General features: G+C 44.0%; 1 protein-coding gene across 1 annotated transcript in view; it reads left to right on the forward strand.

The window, feature by feature from the left end:
* Positions 1-24210, forward strand: part of fer1l4 (fer-1 like family member 4) — a 109002-nt gene that overhangs the window by 3083 nt on the left and 81709 nt on the right. The window contains exons 3-12 of the mRNA XM_023995786.2: positions 8726-8814; positions 16584-16683; positions 16869-16963; positions 17165-17206; positions 17432-17599; positions 17698-17758; positions 18155-18286; positions 19199-19261; positions 20022-20106; positions 20336-20498. Coding sequence (XP_023851554.1) covers positions 8726-8814; positions 16584-16683; positions 16869-16963; positions 17165-17206; positions 17432-17599; positions 17698-17758; positions 18155-18286; positions 19199-19261; positions 20022-20106; positions 20336-20498 — 998 coding nt within the window. The remainder of the gene's footprint in view (positions 1-8725; positions 8815-16583; positions 16684-16868; positions 16964-17164; positions 17207-17431; positions 17600-17697; positions 17759-18154; positions 18287-19198; positions 19262-20021; positions 20107-20335; positions 20499-24210) is intronic.

The raw sequence follows: 24210 nt of genomic DNA on the forward strand, positions 1-24210 counted from the left end.
ATATTTGGCCCAGTATCAGGGTTGTAGTCAATTTGAGTTGGAACATTCAATTCAGGATTTTTTTTAAATTATTTTTTTAATAAAACAAAAAACAAAAAAAATCAGTTTATTGAAAAGAGGTGCCTTTTTCAATTATTGTAACGGAATTTCAGTTTACTTCCTAAATGGACTGATTTCAATTCGAATTGACCCCAATCCCAAGCCTACAGTAGGTACCAGTCTCTTTAGCTTATCCACTCCCTGTAATCCATATCATGTGCCAAAGAGACTGGCCTTTTTGCTATCGTTAAATATAAACATTGATTATCCAAATATTTGAACTCATCACTTTTTTCTCTCCACAGAACACGTTGGTATCTGGTTGCGCTAAGCAACCATTTGCTTGTCCAGACGAAACCAGTTTGTCAAAAGTTGCTAGCTCACGTTTTAATTCTCAAACAAAATAAATACTGCAATTCCAACCACAAAACGTCTTAGTTTTAAGCCTCAAAATACAGATTAATCCATCAGCCAAGCAATTTATTAACTTGATCTCCACTATAAAAACATATAGACATGATCTCACATTTATTTTAGACTAATATTTAGTTTTCAACAGCGGAGATTTGTGAACAGATTTTCTACGGCAGGCGAAATTGTGCCTCATTAGCTCATTGTAATGGATGTATCCAAATAAATGTCACTAGAAAACAGTTTAAACAAATGCAAATGCAGCTACTTTGCTGTTATTCTGGCTGCACTTTTTGACGTGACTAAGTTAGCCGTGGTTGGCTAGCTAGCAAGCAAGGGATAAGAACTTTGCCAGCAAGTATATCAATGGAATTTTTAGCCAAGATTTAGAACGAACGACTGGGATACAGTCCATGGATACAGAACAAAAAGACTGAAAGACTGGGTCGCGTCTCTGGCAACCAGCCGGCTTGGGTAGCAACCCTAGATTTGTGTCGGGACTATATATTGTGGACGGATGAAATAGTATGAATACTGTAATGACCTGACTAGATCATAAATGAACAATTGTCCAGACAGAGGCTTGAGTTTGCGAATTGACGGTTTATTAAACCAACTTTACACAGGCTACTGTTTGGGCCGTAGCACACGCCAAATAGATGACAGATAACCCACAAGCCAATCGTGACCTTCTCTTGTGAAGCCCAGACGTAAGAGAGAGAGAACAAAGGCTGAACCTGGTCTTAACTTCCAATGCTCCACCCCCCTGCCCAACCCCCCCTCCACGCCACTCCGCCAACCACCAGGATGCCCGGCATCAGAACATTCCAGGCATTCCCGTGATTGGCAGATAGCAGGTTGATTGACATGTCGGACCCCGCGAACACCGGGTACTGGTCAGTACAACACAACCACCTCCTAGCCTAACACAGCTGTCTGTGCGGGTCGGGGTCGCGTCTCTGGCAACCAGCCGGCTTGGGTAGCAACCCTAGATTTGTGTCGGGACTATATATTGTGGACGGATGAAATAGTATGAATACATTTATCAAAATAACGTTTTAAATGAAAATATGTCTATCATTATTTGAATATATTGGTAACCCGTTGTATAAAAGTGATAATGCCCTTGGAGCCGGTGTTTGGAGGATATATTGGCACGGTTTGCCGCACACCCGTGCCAATATATCCTACCAAGCACCTGCTTTTCGGGCTTTATCACTTAATTATATCATGGTATTGTTGAATACTCGTTTCTGATTGGATGGAAGGGAATTCTAGAGCATGCATTATTTCCCGATAACGCACAGTATATCAGCACGGTAGAATTAAATGGCTATAGTTCAATCTTACATGTTCTATGTTTAAGCTGCTTTTGAAAGCAAAAGTCGGATTGAAAACATTATTGGCATTGTTGAATTCAATTTTCATTATAGCAAGCTAGGACTGATGGTTTGGTTACCAAAACAACTACTGTAGCTAGCTATCTAGTGAACCTGCTACCTACTTCAGTGGATGTTGAACACATTTTTACCTGCAAAATAACATTTTTCTTGCAGCAAATGTGTTCAATTATAGTCATGGTATAATGGGGATAATCAACTCGGGGCTCTATGCATTCTCTGGAAAATAATGCAACTTCTGTGGAAAGTTAGTTCCACTCCGTTATGGTGTTGTGGAACACCAAATTGTTCATTATTTTCCATAGAACACATAGCCAGCCCCTCGTTGATTATCCCTAACGCCTCATGTCCACCAGATGCATCAAACTCTTTGCCTTCAGGTGGAAGTCATTCATTGTAAATGGAGCAGTCCAAAATGCTACGTAGCACTAGTCGCGGTGCGTTCTGTGCCTGCATGTATTCAATATTTTCAACTCGTGCATTGTTTTACCCTGCGGTGGTACAAACGGAAATACACACACAGACTCCAACTAGCTAGCATTTAGCTAGTTGATAAGCAAAGCACGTGCGTCGTACGGAAAATGTGGGTTAGACATCTGGCAGAACAAAACGCAAATGCAGCTGGTGAACATCGAGCATATTACACGACGCAACTTGCACACAAATGTAGTTGCTTTTTGATTGCTATGTGAAACACCCCCCTGCAACTAATAAGCAACTTATCTGCAACTTGGTTGGATTCAGTTGAAACTTTTCAACTTTGGGCAACTAGTTCCACTACTTTAATCTGATCCTACCCCAGGCCAATGGCCTGAGAGGACAGGACACTACCACTCAACACACTCTGTAACTCTTCTTAATTAAAATCTTGTACCCTGTCACGAGAATTATGTTCTCAGTGTTCATAAACCCAATTCAATTAACTACTCAGTCTGCGACCCAGAATTTGTAAGATACTGGTTGAAATGAAACAGACGGAGGCCCCAGCTATGATAGTCAAAATGTTTATTCACGGGCGTGCTCCCTCGTTGTACAAAACCATTCATTTTATACTAGCTCCTTACGCACATACTTTTGCACACAAACAGAATTCATACGCACACACATTTGCACACAAACAGTAGGTATCCTACGCACATACTGTATCAATACCCAGCCGACAAAGATTAGGGACCGTGAGAAGCACTCCCTGTCCTTTCCCAAATCTCTCAGTGGCCCCTAGCCAAGGTCGGCACCGAATCTTGCTCAGACAGTCTGTGTCTAGGACACCTTAGAGACATATTGTACAGATATATTGTTTTACCCTAATTCTGACTAAAACAACACACATAGTTTATTATAATTTTACTGACTAAGACTACACCCATCATTAATAATAATTTGATGATTCTAATGTATTTCATTAATGATTCTAATCAATTACATACATTTATATAGTTTCAGGGTGGAATATTCTAATCATTCATTTAAACATATAAATTCCATCAACATACCCCCAAGTACTTCTCTGCAGCTGCCACAACACCTAGTTTCTGTGATTTAAGTTCCATTTCTGCTGTGCAGTTGATAACCATTGCTATAAACGCTAAGAAGCCAACCTTACTGAAGCATATTTCACTCATTGGCTTATCCCTCTGTGTTCGCACAGATCTACTATTCACAGGGATCCTCTCAGAATCCCTCACCCTTGACGCATCATCCTCTACTTTCATCACTGCTTCAGCATACCACACTTTTTGCACTACTTTGACTTTAGCCACCTCAACCTGCCTCTCTCGCTCCGATAACTTCCGATCCCCAGCAACATGTGCAGTTGACACACACAAATTTATCCACCGAGTCTACACAGTCCTCTATCCCATGCCCTCCTGCACACTTCCCACATCTTAGAATCTCCCTCCTACACACTGCTGTGACATGACCATAAACGTTGCCCTTGAAACAGCGCAGTGGATTCGCCACAAAAGCTTTAACAAGATAACTGATATGTCCTAACGTGACCTCTTCTGGTAAAGACTGACTCAAAACTCAAAAGGACTGACAGTGACTCCTCTGTTTCACCATGCTCCCCACCGGGTCAAACGGTGGGCATCACGAACATCAGGAATCTTCAACTTGAATTGTTCCACCTCCACACTTAACACTACTACAGAAATCACTCCCCTCAATGGTGCCCTGTACCTAAGCGCAAAGCAAGATACAGGTCTTTCCCCAAGTTGCATCGCACGGAGCGCCTGCTCCCTCTGATCTGAAGACACACAAACAAACATCACAAGTCCACTTTGGATTTGTGCAACTAATTGCAAGCAACAGCCAATCAAAACGAATGCTTTTGTCACATGATCCATTCGAAGGTTCGGAACTCCGGCCCAGTTGTCATGTCAACAACACAGCTGTCAGTGCTGCAGAACCGTAATCAAGGTGGACATATGAGACATTACCCAAACGGAAGCTGTATAAATAAATACTGGCATGAGGGCTAGTGAAGGTTTATGTACTAGGTTTGGAAGTCAGTAGCTTTCCATCCAATTGGCGACGGATTTTCATGAGAATATTCTAGAATCTGCATAAAGAAAATATGAGCACTTTCCACCAAATGGACTTGTTGCAGATAAAATCAGTGCGTTACGTTCGATATGCTTCCATTGTATTTTAAAGTCTACCGATAGTTTTGTCACAAAAACGGTTGCATTAAATAGCAAATGTGCCTACTCTGGTCTTGGCACCTGCGCTCTAGACAGTAGCTCGCAGATACAGTGCGGGTAGGCTGTGCGGGTTGTCTAGTCTACATGGGGATATTATTACATATCTGACTGTTAATCTAACTCCACTGTCCCATTTACAGTAGCTATTACAGTGAAAGAATACCATGCTATTGTTTGAGGAGAGTGTGCAATTATGAACTTGAACATGTATTAATAAACCAATTAGGCACATTTGGGCCGTCTATACAACATTTTGAACATGTATGCAATTGTTCATTGGATCAGTCTAAAACTTTGCACATACACTGCTGCTATATAGTGGCCAAAATCTAAATTGCGCCTGGGCTGGAATAATACATTATGGCCTTTCTCTTGCATTTCAAAGATGATGGTACAAAAAAATATATACAGTGGGGAGAACAAGTATTTGATACACTGCCGATTTTGCAGGTTTTCCTACTTACAAAGCATGTAGAGGTCTGCCATTTTTATCATAGGTACACTTCAACTGTGAGAGACGGAATCTAAAACAAAAATCCAGAAAATCACATTGTATGATTTTTAAGTAATTAATTTGCATTTTATTGCAAGACATAAGTATTTGATCACCTTCCAACCAGTAAGAATTCCGGCTCTCACAGACCTGTTAGTTTTTCTTTAAGAAGCCCTCCTGTTCTCCACTCATTACCTGTATTAACTGCACCTGTTTGAACTCGTACCTGTATAAAAGACACTGTCCACACACTCAATCAAACAGACTCCAACCTCTCCACAATGGCCAAGACCAGAGAGCTGTGTAGGACATCAGGGGAAAATTTGTAGACCTGCACAAGGCTGGGATGGCTACAGGACAATAGGCAAGCAGCTTGGTGAGGAAGGCAACAACTGTTGGCGCAAATTATTAGAAAATGGAAGAAGTTCAAGATTGACGGTCATCATCCTCGGTTGGGGCTCCATGCAAGATCCACCTCGTGGCATCAATTGATCATGAGGAGGTGAGGGATCACCAGAACTACACGGCAGGACCTGGTCAATGACCTGAAGAGAGCTGGGACCACAGTCTCAAAGAAAACCATTTGTAAACACACTACGCCGTCATGGATTAAAATACTGCAGCGCACGCAAGTCCCCCTGCTCAAGCCAGGCATGTCCAGGCCTGTCTGAAGTTTGCAATGACCATCTGGATGATCCACAGGAAGAATGGGAGAAGGTCATGTGGTCTGATGAGACAAAAATGAGCTTTTTGGTCTAAACTCCACTTGACGGTTTTGGAGGAAGAAGAAGGATGAGTACAACCCCAAGAACACCATCCCAACCGTGAAGCATGAGGTGGAAACATCATTCTTTGGGGATGCTTTTCTGCCAAAGGGGACAGGACGACTGCACCGTATTGAGGGGAGATGGATGGGCCATGTATCGCGAGATCTTTGGCCAACAACCTCCTTCCCTCAGTAAGAGCATGAAGATGGGTCGTGGCTGGGTCTTCCAGCATGACAACGACCCGAAACACACAGCCAGGGAAACTAAGGAGTGGCTCCGTAATGAAGCATCTCAAGGTCCTGGAGTGGCCTAGCCAGTCTCCAGACCTGAACCCAATAGAAATCTTTGGAGGGCGCTGAAAGTCCGTATTCCCAGCGACAGCCCCGAAACCTGAAGGATCTGGAGAAGGTCTGTATGGAGAGTGGACAAAATCCCTGCTGCAGTGTGTGCAAACCTGGTCAAGAACTCCAGGAAACGTATGATCTCTGTAATTGCAAACAAGGTTTCTGTACCAAATATTAAGTTCTGCTTTCTGATGTATCAAATACTTATGTCATGCAATTAAAATGCAAATTAATTACTTAAAAATCATACAATGTGATTTTCTGGATTTTTGTTTTAGATTCCGTCTCTCACAGTTGAAGTGTACCTATGATAAATATTACAGACATCTACATGCTTTGTAAGTAGGAAAACCTGCAAAATCGGCAGTGTATCAAATACTTGTTCTCCCCACTGTATATGCATGTTTTTTTCTTTGTATTATATTGTCTTTTACCAGATCTAATGTGTTATATTATCCTACATTAATTTCACATTTCCACAAACTTCAAAGTGTTTCCTTTCAAAATGTATCAAGAATATTCATACTTGTTACTTTTATCTCTTATTCTTATCCGTATTTTTTTAAACTGCACTATCGGTTAGGGGCTCGTAAGTAAGCATTTCACTGTAAGGTCTACACCTGTTGTATTCGGCACATGTGACTAATACAATTTGATTTGATTTGAAGAATATGCATATCCTTGCTTCAGGTCCTGAGCTACAGGCAGTTAGATTTGGGTATGTCATTTTGGCGGAAAATTTAAAAAAATGGATCCGATCCTTAAGAGGTTTTAAGCATTGGTCATCATGACATCAAAAAGTATTGGAAAGCAGCATCAAGCTGTATTTACAATGGTGTTTGTTCTTCACTGGTTGCCCATTTCTTGTGAGAACAGGTCACAAATCTTGCTGCCGTGATGGCACTATGGGAGTTTATCAAAATTGGGTTTGTTTTTTAATTCTTTGTGGCTCTGTGTAATATGAGGGAAATATGTGTCTCTAATATTTATTTATTTATTTATTTTTCCGTTATTTTACCAGGTAAGTTGACTGAGAACACGTTCTCATTTGCAGCAACGACCTGGGGACAGTTCCTGGGGAGAGGAGGGGGATGAATGAGCCAATTGTAAACTGGGGATTATTAGGTGACCGTGATGGTTGAGGGCCAGATTGGGAATTTAGCCAGGACACCGGGGTTAACACCCCTACTCTTACGACAAGTGCCATGGGATCTTTATTGACCTCAGAGAGTCAGGACACCCGTTTAACATCCCATCCGAAAGACGGCACCCTACACAGAGCAGTGTCCCCAATCACTGCCCTGGGGCATTGGGATCTTTGTTCAGACCAGAAGAAAGAGTGCCTCCTACTGGCCCTCCAACACCACTTCCAGCAGCATCTGGTCTCCCATCCAGGGACTGACCAGGACCAACCCTGCTTAGCTTCAGAAGCAAGCCAGCAGTGGTATGGTCATATGGTCATACATTGGGCAGGAGGTTAGAAACTGCAGCTGTTTCCACCACATTTTGTGGGCAGTGTGCACATGGCCTGTCTTCTCTTGAGAGCCAGGTCTGCCTACGGTGGCCTTTCTCAGTTGCAAGGCTATGCTCACTGAGTCTGTACATAGTCAAAGCTTTCCTTAAGTTTTGGTCAATCACAGTGGTCAGGTATTCTCTCTGTTTAGGGCCAAATAGCATTCTAGTTTACTAAGTTTTTTTGTTAATTCTTTCCAATGTGTCAAGTAATTATCTTTTTGTTTTCTCATTATTTGGTTGGGTTTAATTGTGTTAATGTCCTGGAGGTCTGTGGGGTCTTTTTGTGTTTGTGAACAGAGCCCCAGGAACAGCTTGCTCTCTCTCTTCTTACTTCTCCAGGTTCTTTGTATGATCTTTTATTAGCAATGCTATCACTACTTGTAGGTTGGATGGAGCTCAAGGCTCTTCTCTCTGTGAGTCATCAAGTTGTCATTTACCTTACTGGTAATGGGTGGACATTCTCCACACATAGCAAACATGGGTGTTACGCTCACAGTGGCACTGGGTGACACAAGCTTGCACACACAAATACAGACAGAGAGAGAGAGAGACTGGGGTTAACCTTTCACAAACACAAATGGAAGGTGGTACTGAATCAACATCAGGAGTCTCCATGTCCCTTGTAAAGAAACGTATTCAGTTTCTTGTTTGCATTCGCAGTTGTTGAGGGTTAGTTAGTGGCAGTTATCGACTGCTAATGATGTTTGATTGATGCTATTATACAATTTGAACAGACACATGCATGATCCCATTTTATGGTGTTACTGTTTTCCTGAACAGTTTTTTTTACAAATATATTTACAGCGGAACAACAATGAACTAATGCCTGAAAGGTTTTGCAGAAATTCCAATCATGTTGGTCCCTCTTTAGCAAAACTTTAAATACAGATGTCATCAGTGACTTTTAAGTGTTTTGTTTACAAAATACAAAGTTCACTTCTGTCCTGGGATCCTGGAAAGGGCAAGCAAATGTGTGATTGATGAGAGAATATCGCCCCCTCACAAATTACTAACAGCTGTTCCATACTCTTGAATGTCTCCATTTCTGCAGCACTTCAGGTGGCCACACTATGGGAAGGTCATCAAGCACGAGGTACTCTCTGTCAGTGTGTACAACTGCAGCAAGGTTTTCAGCAACAGGTCAGTCTACAGATCATATGACGTAACTGTGAAATGCAAGGCCACACATATCAATAGTGGTTCTCTTTCAAATAATTGTTCGATATCTCACGATATCTCTCTTTGGGCTATCACCACTTCTGTCGAAGACAGACAGGCTGCGCTGCGACCGGGAGGGACTCTCCTGACCCTCCCCCTTTATAAGTCGTTGCGTGTGAAACAAAGAGGCTCTCGAAACTAGGCTAGCTAACACTGCAAAGCTAAGATAACTCGGCTAGCTAAAACTGCAAAGCGAGCTAACCAAGCTAGCTAACTCGTCAAGGCAAACTAGCTAACGTAAACTCACCCCATTCCGTACAAATGTGCGCAACCGCGACATTCAAACGAGGCTGCAAAGAAAACTAATGGGACTGTAGCGACTGTGTTGACTTCAAAATCTGGGGTGTGAACTACGTTTCTATTCAAGCGTTGATCGACATGGTAATGGCTCTATACTATTGGAGAAAAGTTGAAAAAACTGACCGTTACATTGTGACGTGTCATGCCGTAACGTACAGCACGCATAAAGCAACTATTTCTGTCTTACAATCTCTCTCCACCAGGTGTAGCACTTCTCTCATTGTTTAAAAACAAGAAATGGACAGTGACAGGGGTAAGGGGGGGATACCTAGTCATATTTTGTGTCATCACTGCAAGCGATCAGGACTCTCAAAGCCACTGTTTACTTCTGAAGATCACTTTAGCACCGCCCTAAAAACCCAATTCAAATTCATAATGACACATTATATAAACTCTTTATAGTGTTTTATTTACATTTTAGAGGCGATAAGGTGATAAGTTGGACAGATTGAGTGAAAAAAAGCCGTTTCCCCACACGACATCTCTCCTTCTCACTATCATGCATTAGTTTTGCTTCCCCACCCGCCATTTTTAAAAAGACCCGACGGAGCTCATTGCCTTCCTGAATCATGCAGAAACAGGCAGCGTGGAGGACTCGACATCGATTTTGTTGGAAAGGGGAGAAATTGTGCTTTACAATGGTATTGACATTACAGTTGATCTGGAAGTGTTACGTTTTTTGGGAGCTAAAATAAGGTAAATTGTACGATGTACAAAGGTGAGTGAATTTACGTTACCGCTTCTAGCTAGTCCTACTCACCAATGGTGGAATTACTATCCAGCTCCCTTGTTTAGCGCACCTAGCATTCACTCATTTTGTGCTAACTGCCCTGTCCAACCGGTGCTACAGTCAAAGGGACATGCAAGACCAGAGAAAGACAACACCCACGCGGCTTTCTTCGGCTAGCTTTGTGCTAGCTCAAGCTAGGCTACTAGCCCATGAGGCAAATGCCAGCTAGCTAACTACCAGTTTAACTAACTAACAGCTTAGCTAAAACTAAAGCCTCACAGCTAACCTTGTGCTTACTAGACTGACCCACCTCATGGTGATAAGGTCAGAGAAACTCCAAAAGTGAAGGAAGACGCCATCCATGTTGCTTTCCCGCGGCTTAAGCTAGGCTACTAGCCCACACAGCTAACATCAGCCAGCTAACTGCTGTCTAGCAACTGATAGCTTAGCTCTCGTATTTATTTCACCTAGCAATCACACGGTGATCTGGTCTGACGAGATTACGAAAAACAGGCTAGCTAACGCACCAAGGCGAGCTGTGCCACTGCTAGCTTAAGCTAGGCCAAATGCGCACACGGTTTACCTCTGCTAGCACACTACTAGCTTAGCTCTCTTGTATGGGCTAAAGCCCACACGGCTAATGTCAGCTAGCTTACAAAGCTACCAAACTTTCTCCCTGCTATATGGCTACCCTCACCCCATTCACAAGTCAACTCTAACAAGGCTAAGGACCCCGCACCTCGTCCGTGCGCATGCAGGTCTTTGATTTCAGACAAGGATTCATATCCCCTTTGTATTTCATGTCTGGGGGTTGAGCAGGGCCAAGTCTTGTTCAATAACCCCGAATCTTGCTCGCATTGTAGTGTGCTGCTAGAGGAAAAAGTCTACAGCTTTTTGTTTTACCAACAGAGTCCCTGTCAAGGGCTGCTCTAGTTCGGATATGTAATTGAATAAAAGAGCTCAGACTGCTGACAGCTAGCTAAATACTGCTAGCTCAGCTAAATTAAACGCTGTGTGTTACCACGCTCAAGCCCATGGGTAAGGGCATGTTAAAACAGCCCCAGGCTAACACTAGCTGGGCTAACATCACAGTTGTCACCAAGCACTGTTCCTACTCCAAGGGCCTAGTTATTTAAATGTAGAAGGTGAATCTCTAGAACGCCACTAGAGTGTAGGAGCACACCATCTCTGTCATCAAGCTTGTGGACCTCTCACTGCCAAAAGGGAGAATTGATGCGCATGTGCAGTTCATCCCTGTGCACTATCCACGATTGCGAGGGGATGCAGGGTTCAGTTCGCCATTAAACCACCCATTTTCTACCGGATAAATCTTCCATCCTCATCCAGATCAGCTAGCCCTCTGGGCCTGGCCCGTGAATGGATGAATCTAAATGCGACAGGCCTGCCACTTAAGGTTGTTGTGGGTGCCAGGGCCCCTTTCACATGTTCACTGTATGACAATAAGTGCTGTGTATCCGAAGTGATATGCTTTTTACAAAACAATACAGGAGGAAAACATCCACTTGTATGTAATTTTATGAAGGGTGTGCATCGTTTATGCCCAGTTTAAAGCCTTTAGTCCCGCCATGGGACCCCAAGCCGAATACAACAGGTGTAGTAGACCTTACCGTGAAATGCTTACTTACAAGCCCTTTACCAACAATGCAGTTTTAAGAAAAATAAGAGTTAAGAAAATATTTACTAAACTAAAGTAAATAAATGTAACACAATAAAATAACAATAATGAGCTATATATAAAGCATTGGGAAAGTATTCAGACACCTTGACTTTTTCCAGATTTTGTTACATTTCAGCCTTATTCTAAAATGGATTAAATAAAGAAAGATCTTTATCAATCTACACACAATACCCCATAATGACAAAGCGAAAACAGTTTTCTAGTTTTTATTTTAGCAAATGTATTAAAAATAAAAACAGAAATACTTTATTTACATAAGTATTCAGACCCTTTGCTATGAGACTCGAAATTGAGCTCAGGTGCATCCTGTTTCCATTGATCATCCTTGAGAATTTTCCTCAACTTGATTGGAGCCCATCTGTGGTAAATTCAATTCATTGGACATGATTTAGACAGGTCCCACAGTTGACAGTGCATGTTAGAGCAAAAACCAAGCCACGAGGTCGAAGGAATTGTCCGTAGAGCTCAGAGACAGGATTGTGTCGAGGCACAGCTCTGTGGAAGGGTACTATAACATTTCTGCAGCATTGAAGGTCCCCAAGAACACAGTGGCCTCCATCATTCTTAAATGGAAGAAGTTTGGAACCACCAAGACTCTTCCTAGAGCTGGCCACCTGGCCAAACTGAAGAATTGGGGGAGAAGGGCCTTGGTCAGGGAGGTGACCAAGAACCTGATGGTCACTCTGACAGAGCTCTAGAGGTCATCTGTGGAGATGGGAGAAACTTCCAGAAGGACAACCATACCTGCAGCACTCCACCAATCAAGCATTTAAGGTAGATTGGCCAGACGGAGGCCACTCCACAGTAAAAGGCACATGACAGCCCGCTTGGAGTTTGCCAAAAAACAAGACTCTCAAACCATGAGAAACAAGATTCTCTGGTCACGTCTGCCAAGCGTCACGCCTGGAGGAAACCTGGCACCATCCCTACTGTGAAGCATGGTGGTGAAAGCATCATGCCGTGGGGATGTTTTTCAGTGGCAGGGACTGGGAGACTAGTCAGGATCAAGGCAAAGATGAACGGAGTAAAGTACAGAGAGTTCCTTGATGAAAACCTGCTCCAGAGCGCTCAGGACCTCAGACTAGGGCAAAAGTTCACCTTCCAACAGGACAATGACCCTAAGCACACAGCCAAGACAACGCAGGTGTGACTTCGGGACAAGTCTCAATGTCCTTGAGTGGACCAGCAAGAGCCCGATCGCACATCTCTGGAGAGACCTGAAAATAGCTGTGCAGTAACGCTCCACATCCAACCTGACAGAGCTTGAGACGATCTGCAGAGAAGAATGGGAGAAACTTCCCAAATACAGGTGTTCCAAGCCTGTAGCGTCATATCCAAGAAGGCTCAATGCTGTAATCGCTGCCAAAGGTGATTCAACAAAGTGCTGAGTAAAGGGTCTGAATACTTATGTGATATTTCATTTTTTATTTTATAATAAATGTGCTAAAATGTATAAAAACCTGTTTTTCTTTTGGTCATTATGGGGTATTGTGTGTAGACTGATGAGGAAAATATACAATTTAATACATTTTAGAATAAGGCTTTAACATAACAAACTGTGGAAAAAGTAAAGTGGTCAAGTCAATTTGCGGGGTTATGGACTAGTCGAGGTATTTGAGGTAATATGTACATGTAGGTAGGGGTAAAGTGACTATGTGTACAGTTGAAGTCAGAAGTTTACATACACTTAGGTTGGAGTCATTAAAACTCGTTTATCAACCACTCCACAAAAACTATAGTTTTGGCAAATTGGTTAGGATATCTACTTTGTGCATGACACAAGTCATTTTTCCAACAATTGTTTACAGACAAATTATTTCACTTATAATTCACTGTATCACAATTCCAGTGGGTCAGAAGTTTACATACACAAAGTTGACTGTGCCTTTAAACAGCTTGTAAAATTCCAGAAAATGATGTCATGGCTTTAGAAGCTTCTGATAGGCTAATGTTTAAATGTATTTGGCTAAGGTGTATGTAAACTTCCGACTTCAACTGTAGATAATAAACAGCGAGTAGGAGCAGCATAAAAAAAGGGTGGGGGGGTGGGGGGGGGTCAATGCAAATAGTCCGGATAGCCATTTGATTAGCTGTTCAGTAGTCTATGGCTTCGGGGTAGAAGCTGTTAAGGAGACTTCGGCGCTCTTTTACCGCTTGCCATGCGGTAGCGGAGAGAACAGTCTATGACTTGGGTGACCAGAGTCTTTGAAACATGTTTGGGCCTTCCTCTGACACCACCTGGTATAGAGGTCCTAAATTGCAGGAAGCTTGGCCCCAGTGATGTACTGGGCCGTACGCACTACCCTCTGTAGCACTTTGTGGCGGTGATGCAACCAGTCAGGATGCTCTCGATGGTGCAGCTGTATAACTTTCTGAGGATCTGAGGACCCATGCCAAATATTTTAAGTCTCCTGAGGGGGAATAGGTGTTGTCGTGCCCTCTTCATGACTGTCTTGATGTGTTTGGACCATGATAGTTTGTTGGTGATGTGGACACCAAGGAACTTGAAACTCTCAACCTACTCCACTACAGCCCCGTCGATGAGAATGGGGGTGTGCTCGGCCCTCCTTTTCCTGTAGTCCGTGATCATTTCCTTTGTCTTGATCACATTGAGGGAGAGGTTGTTGTCCTGGCACCACACTGCCAGGTCTCTGACCTCCTCCCTATAGGCTGTCTCACCGGTGTCGGTTATCAGGCCTACCACCGTTGTGTTCTCAGCAAACTTAATGATGATATCGTGCTTGGCCACAGCAGTCATGTGTAAACAAGGAGTACAGCAGTACAGGAAGGGACTGAGCACACACCCCTGTCTATTGTGCTCTAAGCTACAGTATTTCACAGCGGCCTTTAGAGCCGAAGGAAAGCGAGAGTGCCTCTCTTTCAAAGCAGATTTGCTACTTGCCCTTACTTCTGCAAATCAATACGTGTGTGAGCTGCATGCAGTTCATCACTCGTGTCTGCAATTTGCCCTGGGGTTATCTAAGGTTACCCTACAGCCTGTCCTACAATTGCTTCAGATTAGAATGCTTTTCACCCACCGCCTTTCTCCTCTCTGGAGGAAGAACAGCTCCATCATTTTTGTCCAGTGCGCACTTTACGCATCTACAGTGGGGAGAACAAGTATTTGATACACTGCCGATTTTGAAGGTTTTCCTACTTACAAAGCATGTAGAGGTCTGTAATTTTTATCATAGGTACACTTCAACTGTGAGAGACGGAATTTAAAACAAAAATCCAGAAAATCACATTGTATGATTTTTAAGTAATTAATTCGCATTTTATTGCATGACATAAGTATTTGATCACCTACCAACCAGTAAGAATTCCGGCTCTCACAGACCTGTTAGTTTTTCTTTAGACGCTCTGTTTCCATATGTAATGTATTAACTGCACCTGTTTGAACTCGTTACCTGTTAAAAGACACTGTCCACCCACTCATACAAACAGCCTCCAACCTCTCCACAATGGCCAAGACAGAGAGCTTGTGTAAGGACATCAGGGATAAATTTGTAGACCTGCACAAGGCTGGGATGGGCTACAGGACAATAGGCAAGCAGCTTGGTGAGAAGGCAACAACTGTTGGCGCAATTATTAGAAAATGGAAGAAGTTCAAGATGACGGTCAATCACCCTCGGTCTGGGGCTCCATGCAAGATCTCACCTCGTGGGCATCAATGATCTAAGGAAGGTGAGGGATCAGCCCAGAACTACACGGCAGGACCTGGTCAATGACCTGAAGAGAGCTGGGACACAGTCTCAAAGAAAACATTAGTAACACACTACGCTGTCATGGATTGAAATCCTGCAGCGCACGCAAGGTCCCCCTGCTCAAGCAGTGCATGTCCAGGCCCGTCTGAAGTTTGCCAATGACCATCTGGATGATCCAGAGGAGGAATGGGAGAAGGTCATGTGGTCTGATGAGACAAAAATAGAGCTTTTTGGTCTAAACTCCACTCGCCGTGTTTGGAGGAAGAAGAAGGTTGAGTACAACCCCAAGACACCATCCCAACCGTGAAGCATGGAGGTGGAAACATCATTCTTTGGGGATGCTTTTCTGCAAAGGGGACAGGACGACTGCACCGTATTGAGGGGAGGATGGATGGGGCCATGTATCGCGAGATCTTGGCCAAAAACCTCCTTCCCTCAGTAAGAGCATTGAAGATGGGTCGTGGCTGGATCTTCCAGCATGACAACGACCCGACACCACAGCCAGGGCAACTAAGGAGTGGCTCCGTAAGAAGCATCTCAAGGTCCTGGAGTGGCCTAGCCAGTCTCCAGACCTGAACCCAATAGAAAATCTTTGGAGGGAGCTGAACGTCCGTATTGCCCAGCGACAGCCCCGAAACCTGAAGGATCTGGAGATGGTATGTATGGAGGAGTGGGCCAAAATCCCTGCTGCAGTGTGTGCAAACCTGGTCAATACAATAGGAAACGTATGATCTTTTGTAATTGCAAACAAGGTTTCTGTACAAATGATAAGTTCTGCTTTTCTGATGTATCAAATACTTATGTCATGCAATAAAATTGCAAATTAATTACTTAAAAATCATACAATGTGATTTTCTGGATTTTTGTTTTAGATTCCGTCTCTCACAGTTGAAGTGTACCTATGATAAAAATTACAGACCTCTACATGCTTTGTAAGTAGGAAAACCTTCAAAATCAGCAGTGTATCAAATACTTGTTCTCCCCACTGTATATAGACAGGAGGAGAGTTTTAAGGAGGAGTAACCAGGTTTTTGTCTCCCCGGCACCTCCTCACATAAGTAAACCTCTCCGCGGTACAACCTGTCAACCATACAGTATGTAGAGTTTGTGACCAACCTTTCTTCACTGAGGGGAAAAATAAATCCCAACAAAAGACAAATGCTGAATTTAATCTAATGTTTAATTCAATTGATATATATAATATGCATATATGGAGGGGTGGTCCAACGCTGTTTGACCGTGATGTCTCCCTCAGGCTCCTGGGTAAATTAATCATCAGCCTCCAGCATGTGGTGACCTCTGGGAGACTGATACTCCGAGAGCCACTGACAGACAGCAACCACAGCCTGACAAATGTAAGTCAAACACATACACCAGTGGAGGCTTCTGCAGGGAGGATACCGAGAATGAACCTCCACTTTACTGTAGAATGCATTTTTTAAACGTACGATCCTGGTACACACATACACAACACATACACACACACACACATGTTTATTTATCTATAAAGGCACTTTTTTTATATACTTCATGTGTTCAGATATACATTGAGCTGGACGTACGATACCACCCTGTGCAAGGTGCTGCCGGTGGATGGGAGGGTGAGGAATTCCTCAATGTGGAAGACAATGATGAGTGAGTGAAAGAATAGTATGTAGAATACTGCACCATTTCGTCCACCATATTTGTCTATATTTGATAACAGATTGCATACTCACCGACGTTGTTATGTTATTCCTAATGTTGATGAATTAATATATCATTATATTTAAAAAAAAATCTTCAAGTCACATATCAAACTCTCTTCTCATTTTCTCTCCTTTCCCCCTTTCTCAGCTCAGGTCTTGTTATCAGAAACTCAGGTTTTGCTGAGCCTAGGTAAGTCCTAGACACTGTAATTGAGAGATTATTGAGGAGTGCTCAAATTTGATTGATGCCATTCTGAGATAAGATCACATTCAGTGAACTCTAGTCATATGGAAAGTTTCTGTGGACGATTTCTCAAGTTTTAGACATTTTGTTCATTTGTTCAGACACCTGTATTTGTATTTCTTATTGTATTTCATATGACAATGATCCAAATTATGATACTCTGACTCTCAGGTTAAAGCAGAGTCTGCGACCCGAGAAACTCGACCGAGAGACCAGGAAATTAGGGCGCGGTCTGGTCAAAACCGGGGACGAGGATGATGAAGACGATGACGAGGATGATGACGATTATGATATATCAGACATGGAGTCTGCCAACATAATTTTCACTCCCATTTTAAGGTGTTTTTTTCTTCTCATGTTTCTGTAGAGGGATTTTTAGACACAGTAGTTTACGTTGAAAACGATTATATTTTTATGCTGAGTTGTCTTTGTTTTAGTCGTTGCAGACCTCTTTCTAAGCATGTGCTTGCCGCCATACCTCGAGTACAGGGCTTCCAGGTGAGTGAGGAAAGTTATGGAGGAGAAGGCAAAGGCAAAGTTTCCCCCAACACCATTATTAAGAGATGCTTATTTCACCCTTTAAAAAGCACTGGTTTATGTAATATTTGACATAGTGGGTTATGTCACATTTGACATTGGTGGTTATGTCACACAGATGTCACATTTATGAATCCTTGATAGAGCATGACATACAGTTCTAGATGATTTGTGACACAATAATATAGTGATTTTGAAGCCTTTATTAATGCTTGATAAGGCCTTCATGAATTGCACTTAATTTAAAGCGGGACAAAGTTGGGTCCATCTAATCTTTATGATCACACCATTATTTGTCCCATGAAAAACGTAATTTCAAGACCAGCATCTTAAAGTCTCTTTCGCTCTTTCTCTCAGGTTAATGTGAATGTATTGGAGGCCCAGAAACTGGTGGGCGTGAACATAAACCCAGCCGTGTACATCAGAGTGGGAGAAGTGAAGAAGAAAACCGCTACACAGAAGTCCACCAACTGTCCATTCTACAATGAGGTGGACTATTTAACCCTGCGTCTCAGGGGTGTAGAATATACACTCAACACCATTTGTATTTGGACAGTGAAGCTAAAATGTTAAATGTGTCTTTATACTCCAGCATTTTGAATTTGAAATCAAATATTTCATATGAGGCGACATTTCAGAATGTCACCTTTTATTTGAGGGTATTTTCATGCATATCTTTTTCACCAGATATTGTTTTGCTCAATAGGAACTGAATGGTGAATAATGTATTGTGTCATTTTGGAGTCACTTTTATTGTAAGTAAGAATAGAAGATTTTTCTGAACACTTCTGAATACTAGTGCTACCATGATTATGGATAACCATGAATGAACTGTGAATAAGGATCAGTGAGAAAGTTACATAGGCACAAATTCACAATTTCAAATTCACAAATTCCCCCCAAAATGCTAAACTCCTCTGTCATCATTATTCATGATTTATTTGTGATTTTTCTTAATCATGACATTATCAGGATTAATTTGTGTTCAGAAACATCTTATCTACCAAACTTAGAAAAAAAATGACCAGTCATTATTCACCGATCAGCTCCTATTGGGAAAAACATAACCAAAAAACATAACATAACACAACTAAAACAAATTGCAAATACTTATGACTTCTTCAAATGGGGGGACTAGATAATGCTTTCATTTCGAAACAGTAAAACCGATATGTATGAAAATACCCTCAAATAATACCCTCGTATGCAACATTTGATCTCAAACCCAAAATGCTGGAGTGTAGAGACAAATAAAATATGTTTGCTTCACTGTCCAAATACATATGATGTTGAGTGTAATCGAATAAGATCATTTACTTTATATGTGGAGGTGTCCAAGAGACTCTTTACTTAAGGTTTCAATTCCCCACACGTTACTTCAATGTTTCTTTCCTCTCTCAGAACTTCATGTTTGAGTTCCAGGAGACACAAGATGTCCTGTTTGATAAAGTTATTGAGATAATGGTAAGTTGTAAAATTTGTTAGTTGTATGTCTGGACTTGACATTTTTGATCATCAGAATTTGATTCAATATACAGTGGGGAGAACAAGTATTTGATACACTGCCGATTTTGCAGGTTTTCCTACTTACAAAGCATGTAGAGGTCTGTAATTTTTATCATAGGTACACTTCAACTGTGAGAGACGGAATCTAAAACAAAAATCCAGAAAATCACATTGTATGATTTTTAAGTAATTAATTAGCATTTTATTGCATGGCGTAAGTATTTTATACATCAGAAAAGTAGAACTTAATATTTGGTACAGAAACCTTTGTTTGCAATTACAGAGATCATACGTTTCCTGTAGTTCATGACCAGGTTTGCACACACTGCAGCAGGGATTTTGGCCCACTCCTCCATACAGACCTTCTCCAGATCCTTCAGGTTTCGGGGCTGTCGCTGGGCAATACGGACTTTCAGCTCCCTCCAAAGATTTTCTATTGGGTTCAGGTCTGGAGACTGGCTAGGCCACTCCAGGACCTTGAGATGCTTCTTACGGAGCCACAGGAAAACCTGCAAAATCGGCAGTGTATCGAATACTTGTTCTCCCCACTGTATATATCAGTGTAAAGTGAAAGGAGGTATCTTTGTCCTGAAGCAGCATTTGCACACTGGAACCACAGGATCATGTGGTGTGATACATAATGTCCTGGGCTCACCGGATCAGTTAAGATAATGTGATGTTATCCTTGGATATACTGAGCCTTTGTTTTACCACATAGGTTGTTCACAAAAAGATGCTGGGATTTATGATGACACTTATCGGCACCTTCAAAATTGACATCAGCACTGTGTACAGTCAGCAAGGTAAACAGGATATGACACAAAAACTTGGAAGCATGTATTAAAGGGAAGATAAACTCTGTGGTGCCCTGATAAGACTATGATTTAAAGGTTACAGGGAATAGTCCTTATTCTTTCAATATTGTAATTTTAGGGAGTTGGGATAGTCATTCATTTTGACATCACTATTCAATAGAAATATCAGCCCTGTATTTTTTTACTCATTAAGAAGTATATCTTTCTGTCGCAACAGATCACAGGTTCTACCAGAAATGGGCTCCCCTTACCGATCCCAGTGACACCCGGACAGGGATAAAAGGCTTCGTGAAGTGCACCTTGAGTGTTGTGATGAAAGGAGACGCAATGGGAATGCCCAGTTTGCCTCCTTTAGGCAGTCAGAACAATGACATTGAGACGTAAGTCATATGCCTCCTAAGACAAATGCTTAACATTTTATTAGCCATGTAGACTACTCCTTGGTGGGTGGTGTTTATAACTCACTTTAAGCTAAACTCAGCAAAAAATGAAACGTCCTCTCACGGTCAACTGCGTTTATTTTCAGCAAACGTAACGTGTGTAAATATTTGTATGAACATAAGATTCAACAACTGCGACAAACTGCACAAGTTCGACAGACGTGACTAACTGTAACGTTCGTCATATTCCTCCTCCTCGGACGAGGAGCTCCTGTCTGGCGGAAGGCTCTGGCTGCTCCTGTCTGGCGGAAGGCTCTGGCTGCTCCTGTTTGGCGGAAGGCTCTGGCTGCTCCTGTCTGGCGGAAGGCTCTAGCGGCTCCTGTCTGGCGGAAGGCTCTAGCGGCTCCTGTCTGGCGGCGGCTCTAGCGGCTCCTGTCTGGCGGACGGCTCTAGCGGCCCCTGTCTGGCGGACGGCTCTGAAGGCTCAGGACAGACGGGCGGCTTTGAAGGCTCAGTACAGACGGGCGGCTTTGCAGGCTCAGTACAGACGGGCGGCTTTGAAGGCTCAGGACAGACGGGCAGTTCAGGCGGCGCTTGGCAGACGGACAGCTCAGACGGCGTTGGGCAGACGGGCAGTTCAGGCGCCGTTGGGCAGACGGGCAGTTCAGGCGCCGCTGGGCAGACGGCAGACTCTGGCCGGCTGAGGCGCACTGTAGGCCTGGTGCGTGGTGCCGGAACTGGAGGTACCGGGCTAAGGACACGCACCTTCAGGCTAGTGCGGGGAGCCAGCACAGGACGCACAGACTCTGGAAGGCGCACAGGAGCTTGGTGCGTGGTGTAGGCACTGGGTAATGGCTGGAGACCATGCACCATAGGCTAGTGCGTGGAGAGGAACAGGGCTCTGAGACGCACAGGAGGCTTTGTGCGTGTGCCGGCACTGGTGGTAATGGGCTGGAGACACGCACCATAGGGCTAGTCGCTGGAGGAGGAACAGGGCTCTGGAGACCGCACAGAGGCTTGGTGGCGTGGTGTAAGCACTGGTGTACTGGGCTGCCGTGGGACGCGCTGGTCGCCGGAATACCACACGCGACATAGGCACCGAGCACTGCCTGCCTGCACTCACCTTGACCTGCGTTGTCATGCTCCCCGTAGCCCGACCAGTGCGGAGGGTGTAATAACCCGCACACTGGGCTGTGTAGGCAACCGGGGACACCATGCGTAAGCTGTTGCCATGTATGCCGGCCCGAGAGACGCACTGGAGCCAGATGCGTTGGGCCGGCTTCATGACATCCGGCTCAATACTCAATCTAGCCCTGCCAGCGGGGGAGGTGGAATAACCCGCACTGGGCTATGCACACGTACAGGAGACACCGTGCGCTCTACCGCATAACACCGTGCTCGCCCGTACTCTCGCTCTCCACGGTAAGATCGGGGAGTGGGCGCAGGTCTCCTACCTGACTTCGCCACACTACCTTCACCCCCCCCCCCCCCCCCAAGACATTTTTGGGCTTGACTAACAGGCTTCCTATCGCGTCGTCGCTGCTCTCATTCGTCGGTATCCCTCCTCACACTGCGCCAGAGAATCCCAGCGGGGCTCCGGCACTCTCCTTGGGTCGATCGCCCACCTGTCGATCTCCCCCACCTGTCGATCTCCTCCCACGTAGTGTAGCCCAGATCCTTCTCTTGCTTCCGTGCTGCCTCCTCATACCGCCGCCTCTCGGCTTTATGCTGCCTCCAGCTCTTCACGAGGCGGCGATATTCTCCTGGCTGTGCCCATGGACCTTTACCATCCAATATTCCTCCCATGTCCATGAATCCTGCGATCGCTGTTGCTTTCTCCCACGCCGCTTGGTCCTTGTAGGTGGGTGATTCTGTAACGTTCTCATATTCCTCCTCCTCGGACGAGGAGGAGCATGGATCGGACCAACACGCAGCGATATGTAGACATAATGAATATTTATTAAAGCAAAGACGAACATACGAAGAACACTTGAATAGAAACAAAACAACAAAAACGACGTAGACAGACCTGAACTTGAGAACTTACATAGACACGAAGAACGCACGAACAGGAAAGACTAGCCAAACGAACGAACAAACGAAACAGTCCCGTGTGGTGCAAACAGACACAGACACAGAACAATCACCCACAAAACAAACAGTAGAACAGCCTACCTTAAATGGTCTCCAATCAGAGGAAACGTCAAACACCTGCCTCTAATTGAGAACCATATCAGGCAACACATTTAACCCAACATAGAAACACATAACATAGAATGCTCACCCCAACTCACGCCCTGACCAACTAAACACATACAAAAACAAGGAAAACAGGTAAGAACACGCTGACACCATCAGAAAATGGAATAATGTGTCCCTGAGCAAAATCAAAAGTAACAGTCAGTATCTGGTGTGGCCACCAGCTGCATTAAGTATTGCAGTGCATCTCCTCCTCATGGACTGCAACAGATTTGCCATTCTTGCTGTGAGATGTTACCCCACTCTTCCACCAAGCACCTGCAATTCCGGACATTTCTGGGGGAATGCCCTACCCTAGCCCCTCCGATCCAACAGGTCCCAGACGTGCTCAATGGATTGAGATCCGGCGCTCTTCGCTGGCCATGGCAGAACACTGACATTCCTGTCTTGCAGGAAAATCACGCACAGAACGAGCAGTATGGCTGGTGGCATTGTCATCTGGAGGGTCATGTCAATGAGCCGCAGGAAGGGTACCACATGAGGGAGGAGGATGTCTTCCCTGTTAACGCACAGCGTTGAGATTCCTGCAATGACAACAAGCTCAGTCCGATGATCCTGTGACACACTGCCCCAGACCATGACGGACCCTCCACTCCAAAATCGATCCCGCCCCAGTGTACACCTCTGTGTAACGCTCATTCCTTTGACGATAAACACAATCCGACCATCACCCCGTGGTGAGACAAAACCGCGACCTCATCAGTTGAAGAGCACTTTTTGCCAGTACTGTCTAGTCCAGTGACGTTGGGTTTGTGCCCGTAGGGCCGACGTTGTTCCGGTGATGTCTGGTGAGGACCTGCTTTACAAACAGGCCTACAAGCCCTCAGCCCAGCCTCTCTCAGCCTATTGCGGACAGTCTGAGCACTGATGGAGGGATTGTGCGTTCCTGGTGTAGGTCAAGCAGTTGTTGTCCATCCTGTACCTGTCCCCAGGTGATTTCGCATGAACCGATCCTGTGCAGGTGTTTTTACCACGTGTGTCTGCCACTGCGAGGACGATAGCTTTCCGTCCTGTCTCCCTGTAGCGCTGTCTTAGGCGTCTCACAGTACGACATTGCAATTTATTGCCCTGGCTACATTTGCAGTCCTCATGCCTCCTTGCAGCATGCCTAAGGCACATTCACGGCAGATGAGCAGACCGTGGGCATCTTTCTTTTGGTGTTTTTCAGAGTCAGTAGAAAGGCCCTCTTTCGTGTCCTAAGTTTTCATAACTGTAACCTTAATTGCCTACCGTCTGTAAGCTGTTAGGTGTCTTAACGCGACCGTCTCCACAGGTGCATGTTCATTAATTGTTTATGGTTCATTGAACAAGCATGGGAAACAGTGTTTAAACCCTTTACAATGAAGATCTGTGAAGTTATTCAGATTTTTATGAATTGTCTTTGAAAGACAGGGTCCTGAAAAAGGGATGTTTCTTTTTTTGCTGTGTTTATTACTTGAATTCATTGGCTGAT

This window comes from Salvelinus sp. IW2-2015, linkage group LG11, assembly GCF_002910315.2.
Source record: "Salvelinus sp. IW2-2015 linkage group LG11, ASM291031v2, whole genome shotgun sequence".
In the NCBI taxonomy this organism is placed as follows: domain Eukaryota; kingdom Metazoa; phylum Chordata; class Actinopteri; order Salmoniformes; family Salmonidae; genus Salvelinus; species Salvelinus sp. IW2-2015.